The following is a 14,106-nucleotide window of genomic DNA, read 5'->3' on the forward strand; positions in this document are numbered from 1 at the left end:
TATCAGGGTTGGAAGGAACCTCAGGAGGTCATCTAGTCCAACCCCCTGCTCAAATCAGGACCAATCCCCAACTAAATCATCCCAGCCAGGGCTTTGTCAAGCCTGACCTTAAAAACCTCACTAGGTAACCCGTTCCAGTGCTTCACCACCCTCTTAGTGAAAAAGTTTTTCCTAATATCCAACCTAAACCTCCCCCACTGCAACTTGAGACCATTACTCCTTGTTCTGTCATCTGGTACCACTAAGAACAGTCTAGATCCATCCCCTTTGGAACCCCCTTTCAGGTAGTTGAAAGCAGCTATCAACTCCCCCCTCATTCTTCTCTTCTGTAGACTAAACAATCCCAGTTCCCTCAGCCTCTCCTCATAAGTCATGTGCTCCAGCCCCCTAATCGTTTTGGTTGCCCTCTGCTGGACTCTTTCCAATTTTTCCACATCCTCCTTGTAGTGTGGGGCCCAAAACTGGACACAGTACTCCAGATGAGGCCTCACCAATGTCGAATAGAGGGGAATGATCACGTCCCTCGATCTGCTGGCAATGCCCCTACTTATACAGCCCCAAATGCCGTTAGCCTTCTTGGCAACAAGGGCACACTGTCGACTCATATCCAGCTTCTCGTCCACTTTAACCCCTAGGTTCTTTTCTGCAGAACTGCTGCCTAGCCATTCTGTCCCTACTCTGTAGCAGTGCATGGGATTCTTCCGTCTTAAGTGCAGGACTCTGCACTTATCCTTGTTGAACCTCATCAGATTTCTTTTGTCCCAATCCTCTAATTTGTCTAGGTCCCTCTGTATTCTATACCTACCTTCCAGCGTATCTACCACTCCTCCCAGTTTAGTGTCATCTGCAAACTTGCTGAGGGTGCAGTCCACGCCGTCCTCCAGATCATTAATGTGCAACAACTGGGAGACTGTGGCCTATAACAGAAGACTCTTTACAGAGGTGACACCTCAGTCAAGGGACCCTGACTTTTAGCACACTTTGAGGCAGGGCAGAGAGAGGAAGCTGTCCCTGAAGAAGAAACATAGTGTTTACCCAAAAGAGGGAAGATGGTTTCCTCATAGGCACACAGCCCAGGGGTAGAGGCAAACCCCCAGGAAGGCGTGCCATAGCAAGGGATGGGGGTGGGGGGATGAATCCTTTCCTCACTTGACACTTGGTAATTAAAGCCCAGGTGTAAAAGCTCACTTAAAACCAGCTTTGCATGTGGAGGGCCACCTGAATACAGGTTTGTTTGGTTTGGTTTGGTTTGGGTTTTTTGGGGGTTTTTTTAAGCAAGTATGGATTCTAAAGAAGATACAAGCCTGTTGATTTTGTTCCACACTTGCTGATAGGTCTTTTGTTAGATTTGCTTGTCTGGAGACAAATTAGAGACAGGCAGGTGTGACCGAATGTACCCCGGTGTTCACACCCTACACACTATTGTAATAATTTTTGTACAAGGCATGTCTTGAAAGGTATCATTTAAAAACTCATTGTTTGCTGATCAGTAATATCATGGCAAAATGCACGTAGCAGCATTATATGTGAAGTTATAAACCTAAGGTGAGATCATGACTAGAAGTATGTTTTCCAGAGAAGTCTGGGAAGCCACTAAACCAGTTCCTCAGAGACAAAGAGAAAGTTGACACCTCAGCCAGGTGTAAACAAAGCTGATTGACCCTTGCCTGCTTAGTGGTCATTCTTTGATGGGAGAGGGGGCAAGGGCAAAAAAATCTACATTTTAGCAAAGAAAAAGCATGGAGTTCCCTTCCACGCAGACTGCCTGCCTTGCTCCCAGCTGGAAATGCTTCTCAAAGGGGGGAGAGGACTATAAAAAATGGGCAGACACCCGAAGAGAGCTCCTCTCTCTCTCTCTGCCCATTGATTCACTGCACCAGAAGGGACAAAGGAAGCAGCCATTGGATTGGGGGAGGGATCATGACCTAAGAAGTTTGGTCAGTAAGACTGCTGAAAGTATATGATGAGAAAACTTTGCTTTGAATTTAACATGGCTTTAAGTTAGGCATCAGTAGCATTTTATCTTTATTTTTGTAAGCATTTCTGACTTGTATGCGTCGTTACTTGTACTCACTTAAAATCTCTCTCTTTGTTTTGTTGTTTTATCTATTCCAGTGTTTTTAAATTGAAGGTGTCTGGGAAACTCCATTCTGGGGTGGCAAGTTGTGTGCATGTTACTCCTTTTAAAGAAATAACTCATCTAACTTGTACTGTCCAAGAGAGAGCTGGGCAGTACAGGACATACATTTCTGGGGGGGGAGGGGGGAATCTGAGACTGGGCGAGTGTTGGGGTCACCCTGCAATATAACCAGGGCTGGTGAGAGCCAGAGTGTAACCCAAGTGTGGCTGGCAGGCTGCAGTTACACACAAACGCTCAGGATGTGGCTGGCAGGCTGTTGAGCAGTCCAGGTGGGAGCTACTTCAGCAAGGCATTGTAAGGCACCCAAGGTTGCAGGGCAGGGATTACACAGCTGCTCATTAGTCTGGATTATACCCTGGTATGTCACAGCAGGTATCTCTATTTCGTTAATACACTGGCGGGATCACAGGGCTGCGCCCTAAAGGCAGTTTACTATCCCTGCTGCATTACAGCAGAATGCCATAGGAAATGCAGGACACTATGGTCAGCTGTCTTTAAATTTCCCCTCTGCGATCATAGAATCTGATAGATGTAAAGTAGCAGCGTGCCCCCAGTTAGAGACTCTCACCACTTACTCTGGGCTGCAATTCACAGGCAAACGTTCACCCCAGTGGAAATTAATGGGTGCACTGAGTGTGTATGTAACCTATCCCCAGCTAACAAGCTTGCAATCTTTTCTGAGGCATCCATGATTACTTTGCATGAATGAAAAGTTTCACCATCCACAATTTCAAACGCCAGGTGGTGCCCTGGGGTTGGGTGTTTTATACTTGGCTGTTGTCAGCCTCCTTCGAGCCAATTAACTGAGGGGAAATTAAAAGATGGAGGTTTTACTGAGTGTTGGACAATCCCTGAGACAGTACGATAGGGTTTCCTTGAAGAGAGGATTGGGTGCCAGAGTCAGACCTGAAAGCTGAGTGGAGCACAGCCCTGCGGGAGCTTTTTCCATACCTCATGGCGGTGATTACCTACAAGAATGAAGTCGAGTAAAGGAGGTAATTCAGGCAGGAGTTGGTAATGGGCAGTTCTTCAGTCACTCAGAGTATGAAGTGGGCAAAACTTAAGACTTGGTACAGGGAACCAGGGAGGAACCCATTCAGGTGCAGTGAAACCTCTGAGACGTCTGATTCTCTATTGACCGCTTTTGTTTAATGCAACACAACTAGCACCTTGAACATCCAGGGTTGTACTGGGAGTGTGGGAGTGACCCAGTACAACCCTGGAGCTATGTCACCATCAGGGGTAATACAGGGTTCAGCAAGGAAGCATTTAGATAGGGCTTTGGCATTTGGGGATCTGCGGGAGGGAGCTGACTTCCTGACTCTGAGTGCCAACAAACAAATTAAGGGATGTCAAGGAGAGTTATAATACTGCAAGACCATGAGAGAGCCTGGGATTGGTGTCAGATAGCAGTCAGACTTGCGTAGATACTACTCTTTTTTCATGGGCAAGGGAATCTCTTGCAGAATGAAATTTCAGTTCATGGCAATGTCTAAAAATGCATACCGTTGACGCTCCTCTGGTGAATTCGTTCAGGGTTGCACGGGCTACACCCCCATCACAACTTGGAATGGGAGCCTAACAAATCGAGCCTATTGATGGTAGCATCCCAATGTATACAAGGTTGAAGCCCCCTGTTGAGGATAATTCAGTAGTTTATGTGCTAAACTTTTCATGTTTATTCCTTCCTTCAGGATCATGTGAACAAGCCCAGGAGTTGGTGACTGGATGGGTGGGCATAATATTGTGCATTTGGCCCACAAATTCACTTCTGGGCCTCATTAGTGAGGCATCTCTGAGTTGGCATGGATGGAGGGGCACTCTACAAGAAGCAAGGGAATTAGTCGAGGAGGGGCATGCTCTGGGACCTGCTGATGCCCCTTGTACACTCTTTGGTAGGCCGGGAGCAGGCCCTGGATGTGATTATCGTTCACGTTGGTGAAAATAATTTGGGAAGGTGTAAGGGGGTTGTCTTGATAAGAGGGATTTGGGGCAGATCCAAGATTTTTCCGGGGGTGGGTGTGGCAACTATTTGGTCTGACATGTTACAGCGTAGGGTGTGTCAGGGAGCAGTGAAGCCTCCAGGGGTAGTGTTAAGACCAAGAGGTATACAAATAAGGAGATGGCTAAATTCATACATACCCAAGGGGGTTTGGTAATTTCACATCCAGACATATCTTACTTGGCAAGCAAGTTCTTCAGAGGATGGGGTACACCTATCCGACTGGGAAATGGGGTTATTTTTGTCTGCTATTAAGGAAGGAATCAGTGAATGTGTGGAGCCTGGTTGCAGGGTTGGGGGGGCGGGGAGGAGTTCACAGCCAAATAGAATTGCTGGCACCTCCTTGTGGCAGATGTTCAGGGCAGATACTCATTATGGAAGGGATATGGTTATTGGATAAAATGGATTGGAAAAGGATGTAAAATAAAGCATCCCTTTAAGGGAGCTGAGGAAATGGGGGTGGGTTCGGGCTCCTACGTCTGTTTTAGCAGGGAGCCAACACCCCCTCCTTTTCTAGCTCCCTTAAATCTCTTATGAGATGGCTGGGACCAGGTTGAGGATTATGTGGAAAGGATTAAGGGAACAATGATGACCTGCACTGTACAATTTATTGCCAGGTACACCCATATATTTTAAGTGGCTAAAGTTGCATCTAAATAAACCACATCCATGTTTCTTCTGCCATGGCCAGACAATGGACCTGCCTTTAAGGAGTTTCTTCCTAAAGCCAAACAGTTAGCATTGACTTTTGCTGAAGTACGACAACTTAAAATAATTTTAAAAGTTTATCCTATGCAGCTGTGGATAGACTTTTTATCCATATATCCATGTCTAGTCTTTTAGTTTAATGCTCCCAAGCTCTGAGTCTCCATTATGTTTTATGGCTATTAGTTCCACAGATGGCCTCTGTTATGTTTTTAAAAATAGCCTTTTATCAGTTTTATCGAATAACTCCTTGTGCATGTATTGGGAGAGGTAAATTAGTGCATGATACTGACCTTCTCTTATCCAGTCTTCATTTTCTAAAACTCTCTCATTTCCTCTTTAAACCATCTCCATCTTTTCAATGTCTTCTCATACAGAAGGTTTTCCATGCCTCTAATCTTTTTTTCCTCCCACCTTGTTTTTGGGCTTGTTCTATTTCTGTCTTTTTGGAGATAAGGTTACTGGAACTGAACATAGTGTTCCTGGTGAGGGTGTGTCGTCTAACTATAATATTGGCATTATAATATTGTCAGTAGTGCTTTAGAGCCCACTCTTTGTAGATCCCTATGTTTTGTTTACCTTATTGACCTCTCCCTCTATACATTGAGTAGATGTTTTCACTGTTCTGTCACATCAATAGCTGGCCCTTTCCTAACACTAGCAACGTGTATGAGTTCTTAAAATTATTCCTTTCAGTGTGCATTAGCTTGCACTTGACTACATTGAATTTCAATAAAGATTTATAGCAAAATAGGACAAAAGTTTTTTTGTTTGTTTGTTTTTGTGGTTTTGGTTTTTTATAAAATAAGGTTCTCCCTTAATATAGGCTTGCAATATTCTTCATTCTTTGTGAACTGCCTGTTATTCCTAGGATCGGGCATATAAAGTGAACTTGTCTTTATAGCAGAATAATGATGTTGAGATTACTTCTGAGTAGACTTTTGAGATTAAAGCAGAATGTGGTATGTTTGATGTTTGGAGTGATGTGAGATAATGGTTGTGTGCTGAATTTCATTTGATCCATAACAAGTTAACCAAACTTAGGGGTTTGAAATATATAATAGTTATGGTCTGTCACAATCTACTAGTATATATTTCTTCAAATAAATCCTTGGGAACACAATTCTCCAAACCCCAATTCTACAGAAACACTTCTCTTTTACCATTCATTATTTTAAAAGTTAATCTGTCCAGTCAGAGCCACATTCATCTGTGATGTGCACAACTTCAGGGCAGGAACCATGTGTTCTTTTATGTTTAACAATGCCCAGCAAAATGGTAATAAATAACAATAATAATAAATAGTAAGTCCTCAAATGAAGGAAATGGAGGTGCATTTGGAATGAGTTCCTTTGTTAACAAAATACAATCATAGGAAAGACAGGGAGGCATTGTTCCTGGTCTCATATGTCAATTGTACCACCGCCTTCCAATTGCCTATTGTTAGGATGAAGAAAGTATTGTCATAAAATCATGACTCTTTTTGTAATGTTCTTACTTTCCTCAATCTGTCTTGGGTTCCTCCACAGAAAAACGACTCTCCAGAGGTATTTCTCATGCCAGCTCAGCCATTGTCTCCCTTGCTCGATCACATGTAGCAAATGAATGCAGCAATGAACAGTTTCCTTTGGAGATGCCTATATACACATTCCAGCTGCCAGATCTTAGCGTGTATAGTGAAGATTTCAGAAGCTTCATTGAACGTGACTTAATCGAACAGGCAACAATGGTTGCTTTGGAACAAGCAGGTGAGTGAATGCTCTGGGTGTCAGCGTGATCTGACACTTGATTTAACATTCTTCGATCACACTTCATTACTGCAGCTGGACCATCCTGCACCAGAAATAAATATGAGTGAGCAAAAACAAATATTGTGTTCTTTGGAATATCGCATGCAGTTCCCAGCTCCATCTTTAAGTCTCTGCAGTAATTAGTGGCAGATTGGTTTACTAGAACAGGGAAACTGAGGTAGAAAAGAGGAGAGGAGGAAGAGGAGGGGAAGGAGAATGATAGGCCAGGAGAGTGAGACTGATCAGGTGGAGGATAAGGGGAGAGAATGTTGTAACCCATTGAATGCCATCAGTCAGTAGAGTTTGTGATCATTTATAGCACTATCCTCAGTTTCCCCATCTATAAAATGGGGATAATGATGTTTATTTGCTTTGTGAAGTGCTTTGAGCTATAAAGATGAATTGAAGCATAAAATAGTGAGATATTTATGATTTTATATATATAAATATTAGTTAAGCCCATATTAAATCTACATTTAAAAATTGCACGTGAAATTGAATTTAAAACTAGCAAAAAATGTTTAAGAACATTTCATTGTAAATGATATTTAATGAATGAGAGACTCTGAGATGGAAGTTAGATGGCAACTTCCTGTTGAAAGACAGCCAGGGTTTCAATCCTGGCTCTGCTGATGACATTTGGAGGTTGCCATAATTTGAGAGACAGTGTGCATAGCTGCGAACTCCAAGGAGCCCCAAAGACCACGCTCCTTGTATGAGCTCCCTGCATCTCCTGCTTCAAATGCCCAGTCCCCCCACCACCTTGTGTCATTCTTAGGCTCTAATGAGCTTCCAAGTAAATTGCTTCACTAGCCACAATAAGAGAAGTGCTTGCTCAAGTGTACTCCTTCTGCATTGGCATAAATAGAACATCCGTTTCACTCATTGCAGCTATGTCTCTTATCTTTCCTTAATCTTACATCAAAACCTTTACATTTTGAAACGCATTTTGTCAATTGGGTAGGATTTGCCCCAGAATTTAAAGGGCATTGTATCAGAAACAGTTAGTGTAACGTTTTTTCTTCTTCCTCCCCTACATTGAAAATTCTGTCATGCTTGATTTGCTTACATCGCAGTTTTACAGGGTGGTGTACATGGTGTCATGTCAGTTAAAAAATGTGTAGTAAGCCATCTGTTAAAATATGGAGTTAATTGATTCTATAACATGTGTGCACTAGAAGAAAATTACTTCTGAAAATCAAGAGAAATTACATGTAATAAAGCCTTGACCTTAAGAAAGCCTCGAATCTGCATTGAGCAGTACTGTCTTCTGCTGATACAGCACCTTTTGCATAACATAGTTAACATTTTCCCCAATACAACATTTTTTTATAATGGATCTATTTGCAATGACTTATTTTAAAATGCTATATTTTCATTTAATACACAGTTATTGGCTAGAGATGGAGTGAGCTGGAAGCCCAAATCCAAATAGTACAGGAGCGTGGGGTATATAAAATCCAGACCCAAACGTGGATCTAAATTTCACAATTACAGATGACCAAGTAATGAGCAAAACCCTGAATATGAACACCACTGAACTTTGGATGGGGAATGTTGAAATCCAGACCTGAATTTTGCAGCTCAGGTCCATGAATAGTTTTAACTAAAACTTAAAGAAAATAGAGATGGACAACCATTACAGTAGAATAAAAACTGATTCAAATTGTTGACCAAGAGTCAAACTGAATCCAAACTAAAACTGTTTTGTGAAGTTCAAAAGTATTTAACATGTATTTTTCTTATATCTCTGCACCCCTCTGGGTTTGGGCCAAAAGCAGAATTAAAAGTTCCAGTTCAATTTTTATTCAAGTGAATATTTGTGAATAATTCTTTGAGTTATTTCTCCAGCTCTAGTCAACCATAAAATCAGATCACTGTAATTAGAAGCTTCCATATGGTGCAAAATAGCAGCCATACTAAAGAAAGAGTTGCATTTCACTCATTGCATTCAGTACATTGGCTCAGTTAGTTGTTCATGACACACGTGGTATTTATTGGCTGCAAGAAAACAAATGATCTTAGAATATGCTCATCCTTTTCCACAGCTCCATTTTATACCTCTTTTTAAGTTAATATAGAAATTAATTATAATTAGACTGATGATTAAAACTATGTGCTACAACTTAATACAAGGGGCAAACAATAGAGGAATAAACAGTGATTTCTAGATGGACTGTTAGGGTTTTATGAATTTTTCTGTAGCTGTAGGAAATGTTTAACAAATAACCTGCTCTTCTATGGAAGTTGTGAGAATTATCTCTGTTTTCAATAAATTGTTATCTTTAGTATTATAATTCAATATATATGGTTTCCTGACAGCTTAAGCTTCATTGTGATCAAAGTACATAATTGTCCTCCTGGGTTTTTAAGTTCCAGAATAGTAATTATTTCCCTCGTTGCCATGGTGAGAGGTAAACAACGGACCCTCAAGAAACAAACAAATCATTCATAGTAGGCTTTAAAAGTCCAGGCCAGTCATTTTGTGATAATACCTAGGGCAAGGTCACAATCCTGCACTGAGTACCCGCAGATGCACCCCGGCACCTTCATAGTTCTCAGTGCACAATCAGGGCCACATTTGGTTCATATCAACCATTTGTGGAGGGGCATAATGAGATTTACTCACACAATTAAGCTTCCACGTCTCGTGATAAATCTATATTGTAGTGGGTCTTTGAGCCTTTCTTCTTGATTAATTCATGAAAGTACATCTTGAAATTTGGTCTTATTTTATGAGACAAGTTTATATATTTTTCATAGACTGACTATAACTTTGTCTAATAAGGAATCTAAACCTTGAAAAGCAGCATTTCATAACTGCTGTGGGGAAAAAATTAAATCTCTAATTTTAATTTTAATTTGACTGGTTTGGACTTGTAAGTCAGCCATGAAAGTCATTTGAAAAAATATACCTAAAGTAAATAATATACTGTGGGGTTTTTAATAAACACATTAATCTGATGAATGAAGCATGAAATGAGTACATCTGTACTGGTTCTATAATATTTAATTTAAACTTTTACTCAGATTTTAAATGAATGTAATGAATGTTTAATAAATATACACAATTTTATAGAAATATAGGTAGCATCCATAGCATCTAAGTACAATACATTGAAAACTACTGCAAGAGAAGGCCAGATCCTCAGTCCTACCACACTGTCTTTGCCCAACTCTGGTGACATAAAGGGCCCATAAAATCATTTCTATTTGCCACTTGACAAATACCCATGTATGTACAGCCACCACTGCTGCTCTGCACTATAATCATCTGCTGTACAAATTATATGATAATCTATTGTTGGATGTACATTTTCTTTGTTTGTTGTTACAGTTAGTAGGTAAGACAAGGGGAAGAGGAGGAGTGGGGTTATCATTCAATCAGTAGCAGCACTCAGAATTTTTGCCACAAGTCCTTCATGTGAATAAACAACATTAAATGGTTAAATAGCCTGCTTCCCTAGCCGAGTGTGGGTTGATTTCTAAGTACCAACTACCAGGGGAAGGGTAGGAAAAGCAATTTAAGCTGGCTCCTTCCACCATCAACTCCGTAATCCACCCAGTTCCATAGGCCTCCCATATAACAGCAGAAAACACCATTGTCAAACTTTCGCAGTGTTTCTTAGGCACTTTGTTTTAATTACTGTTTCTCTCTGAAAACCAAATTGAGACCCGGTGTAAGTCTATAAGTCTGGCCACAGAGTATAAAACCCTACATAGGGAACAGAAATTTGATGATGTAGCAAAACTCCCGCTGACCTCAGTGATGCAGCACCAGGCCCTCCAGGAGAGAAATAGATAAGGCCAATACTCCCTACTACAGATTAGTGCTATTCTGCCATACTAGAATGAGCTTTCCACTGTTCATATCATTACTTTCTAAACCCCACTCTCAGACAGAACTCCTTCTTTAAATCCTCATGAGACTTTAGGACTTCCTCGTCTATACTGCAAAAAAAGACCCACAGCAGCTAGTCGCAAAGCCCAGGTCAGCTGACTTGGGCTTGCGCTGTGGGGCTCAAAATAGCAATGTAGTAGTTCAGGATTGGGGTGGAGCCCAGACTCCGAGACCCTCCTCCTCTCGCCAAGTTTCAGAGCCCGGGCTCCATACTGAACCCAGATGTGTACACTGCTAATATTAGCCCCATAGTGCAAGTCCGAGTCAGTTGACCCTGGCTCTAAGACTCATTGCTGCAGAGGGGTTTTTGCTGTGTACCCTAGATACAAAGGTTGACATTGTTCTTCTATGTCTTATTAACTCAATTATTGTTTATAGGTAACTGCAGAATCTTATTTCACAAGTTTGGTGACAATTCACGCTCGTATGTTTGAGCGCAGGTCTAGTGCTTTATATTAAACAGTGGCTACATTGCGTTCCATTATCATTAAAGGAAATGGGATTTCTATCCTGAATTGCAGAAAAGTAGAACTGCAAACAATATGGAATATAACCCTGGAATATTTCTTTTGTTGCAGTCCTGAGTGCAAACCTCCAATGGCTGACAGTTTGGATAACAACAGCACTATTTTCCAAATGTGGACTAAATGATAGGAATCAGATTACACAACAAATGGAAGATTTTTCACATACAAACATACACAGATGCATACATGTGTGTGTCCGTCCATCCATGTCTCTCTCTATACCTAGGTCCCTTCCCTATTGGAGTAGGAGAGAATTGCTACAAAAACCACAACAATTCTTGTTATTGTTTCTGGGACCATTATTAGGCTGGGACTGAGACACTGAAATGAGGAAGGGAGTTACTATGGGGATGGGCTCTAGAGAAAACTGAAGATTGATAGGCAGGATAGTTAAGATTAATGTTTTTTAATTGAACAGAGGCAAAATATTTTATTACTATGCTTCACTATAACCGAGTATAACAACAATTTTAAACCCCTATGCAGGCCAAGATATCAGTATGCCTAAACTTTAATAACTCTTAAGTGCTGAGCCTGTGTTTTCTGTGAAGAGCCTAGCACAGTTATTTTGGCCTGGGTTGCAGTGCTCATATCCCAAGAGCAAAGCCCAAGGAATTCTGAAACTTGGTCCTTTCAAGCAGTTGATAAAAGTTAGTCTTCATTAAGCCAAAAATATAATTGTCTTTTGGAAATTCTACAATGTTTTACTTTTCTGGGAGCAGATTTATGCAGAAGAGTGTGCAGGGAGAAAAGCGAAACCCATTCATAATTCTGGGAGATCCGCATTCATTTCCTGAGTACCAGGCTAGAAATGCATACTTGCATAATTTAATTCTAATATGAATGATACAGTGATGGACAGTGCTGTAATTTCTTAGAAAAACTGATGTCTTAATTTTGTGAGACTGTATTAAAAAAAAAAAGCCGAAAAGCAGTATATGGCAACTCACATGTCAAAGTTATATGCAGCCGTTTGATCAAGGCAGATCCTCCTGCCTCATTTTATTTTTTTAACATTTTTGTTTTCATTTGCATTCTAGTTGCTGGATTCGCTGACTGTCTGTAGCGCTTATGCACCAGGACAAAAGAGAAACACTTAATTTGATTGTGCAGTTTTACGTGTTCCTTCATGCATGGCCCAATGCTGCACTTCAAGGACATAAGTAAATGATGAATAGCCTCTCAGGCACTGCTAGGGTGTGGATTTCATATCACCTAAAATAAAGGAGAGAGCTCCTGGGTGAAAGTCCTTTCTCTGAAGGACATAATGTATCTATGGATATACAGCACGATCACAATGCTGTGTCTGAAAAATACAACAGGTCACTTAATGATTAATGTTAGACTCTGGAAAGCTATCTTTTATTTTGTTTACATCAGTACTTATAGGTAAATATTTATAATCGGGAAGAACCAAATCTAAAAACTTTTAGATGCACATAGAATACACAATTACATTTCAAAACCTATAGCTTTACAAACTGAAGTATGTAGTGGTGGTGTAGCCATGTCGGTCCTAGGATGTTAGAGAGACAAGGTGGATGAGGTAATATCATTTATTGGACCAGTAGTTGGCTCTCTAACACGCTAGGACCAACATGGCTACAACAATACTGCATACTTTTGAAGCTTTTAAAGCTGTATGTTTTGTTATTACTTCACCCACCTTGTCTCTCTAAACTGTAGAAGTGACTGATGCAGAGTGGCTTTGCTGAAATTTGGATCCAACATGCCAGCTATTAAGGAGTGCTCCTAGCACATTGCATGACCCATCTTCTAATTCTTACGGGACTGAGTAGTTCCCCACTGATTTAAAGAGTTTGTACTGTACACATTTTAGAATAACTATTATTATAGGATTATGAAAGAAAGACAGTGATTGTTTGATCAAGTCCTAACTCTGCAGGTCTCTGCTCTAATTGTACAAGTAGAGAATTATCGTATTAATCCACTGTTACAAAAAATATTTCCAAAAGTTATCCAATCCCAGCTGCTTAAAACAGTCTTCAGACTATGAATTGTAATTGTCTTTTGTTTTTTCCTGTGTGTGAAGTTGTTCCCTCATTCTATGTGTATTTTAAATTGATCCACTCACCTAATCATATTTTAGAATAATGTATATTTTTAATCATGACAGAGTTTAAATTGGCATTGGCTCCTACTATCACAAAGATGAAAAGCATATACATATACAATAGGCAACATAACCAAATTTATTTAGGAGCAGAGCATCATCATCCTTCAAAATTCATAGCTGATTTGCATTCATCAGGAAATCAGATTTTCCCATATCAGACTATCCTAATTTTTCTGATTTCAGCATGTAGAGATTTAAATGATAAGAAATGGCACTTTTCAGGTCAGTTGTGCTGCAATAATAGAACTAATAGTAGGATGGGAGAGACTCATTCTACAAAGTATGAGCAGAGGAGGAGAGGTGATAATCCTTGAATTAACACTACTGATTCACTGGATAAAAAGTGAACCACTTCTGTACTGTCTCATCTAAGATTGAAGATGTCTCTCTGGACTGTTTTGGTTTGTTTTTCTAGTTTAAGAGAAAATCATGATAGGATTGGCTGATAGAAAGTCATAGAAAGGCTGCCAAAAAAGCTGGGGGACATTTTCAAAAAATTTAGGATTTTTACTGATGTCAATATTCAAAACATTCAGCCAGCTGTTGCTGTTTATATATAATCTTATCTAATGGGTAAAAGTGGTGGATGCCAGCATTTGACTTGTGTGCCAGGTCACACAAGAATTTGAAGAGGATTATCAGTAGTGGATGAGAGTCCTTTTGAGGCTGGGAAGAATGTCCAGTACTAGACTTGTTTTCCAAGCGAAAGGTATTATTTTGGGGCTTACTCTTTTGCAGGGGAAGGTGGATCACTGGAGAACTAACTTGTCTGGAGAAGTGAAAGGAAGACAGTTTTTTCATGGGGTGAAAGATCTACTATTGCAATGGTCTGAAGGGGCAGCCTAAAAGCAGATTATCTAGAAGTTTGAGATAGGTTGCTGCAAATATCACAAAGCAAGAGGGT

At 40.5% G+C, this 14,106-nt stretch overlaps 1 protein-coding gene across 1 annotated transcript in view; it reads left to right on the plus strand.

The window, feature by feature from the left end:
- Nucleotides 1–3,116: 3,116 nt before the first annotated feature.
- Nucleotides 3,117–14,106, plus strand: part of OTUD7A (OTU deubiquitinase 7A) — a 74,423-nt gene continuing 63,433 nt past the window's right edge. Inside the window, exons 1-2 of the mRNA XM_029910746.1 lie at nt 3,117–3,135; nt 6,377–6,595. Of these exons, the coding sequence (XP_029766606.1) occupies nt 3,117–3,135; nt 6,377–6,595 (238 nt within the window). The remainder of the gene's footprint in view (nt 3,136–6,376; nt 6,596–14,106) is intronic.

Source organism: Terrapene carolina, unplaced genomic scaffold (genome assembly GCF_002925995.2).
Source record: "Terrapene carolina triunguis isolate 2854851 unplaced genomic scaffold, T_m_triunguis-2.0 Scaffold67, whole genome shotgun sequence".
Classification (NCBI taxonomy): domain Eukaryota; kingdom Metazoa; phylum Chordata; order Testudines; family Emydidae; genus Terrapene; species Terrapene triunguis.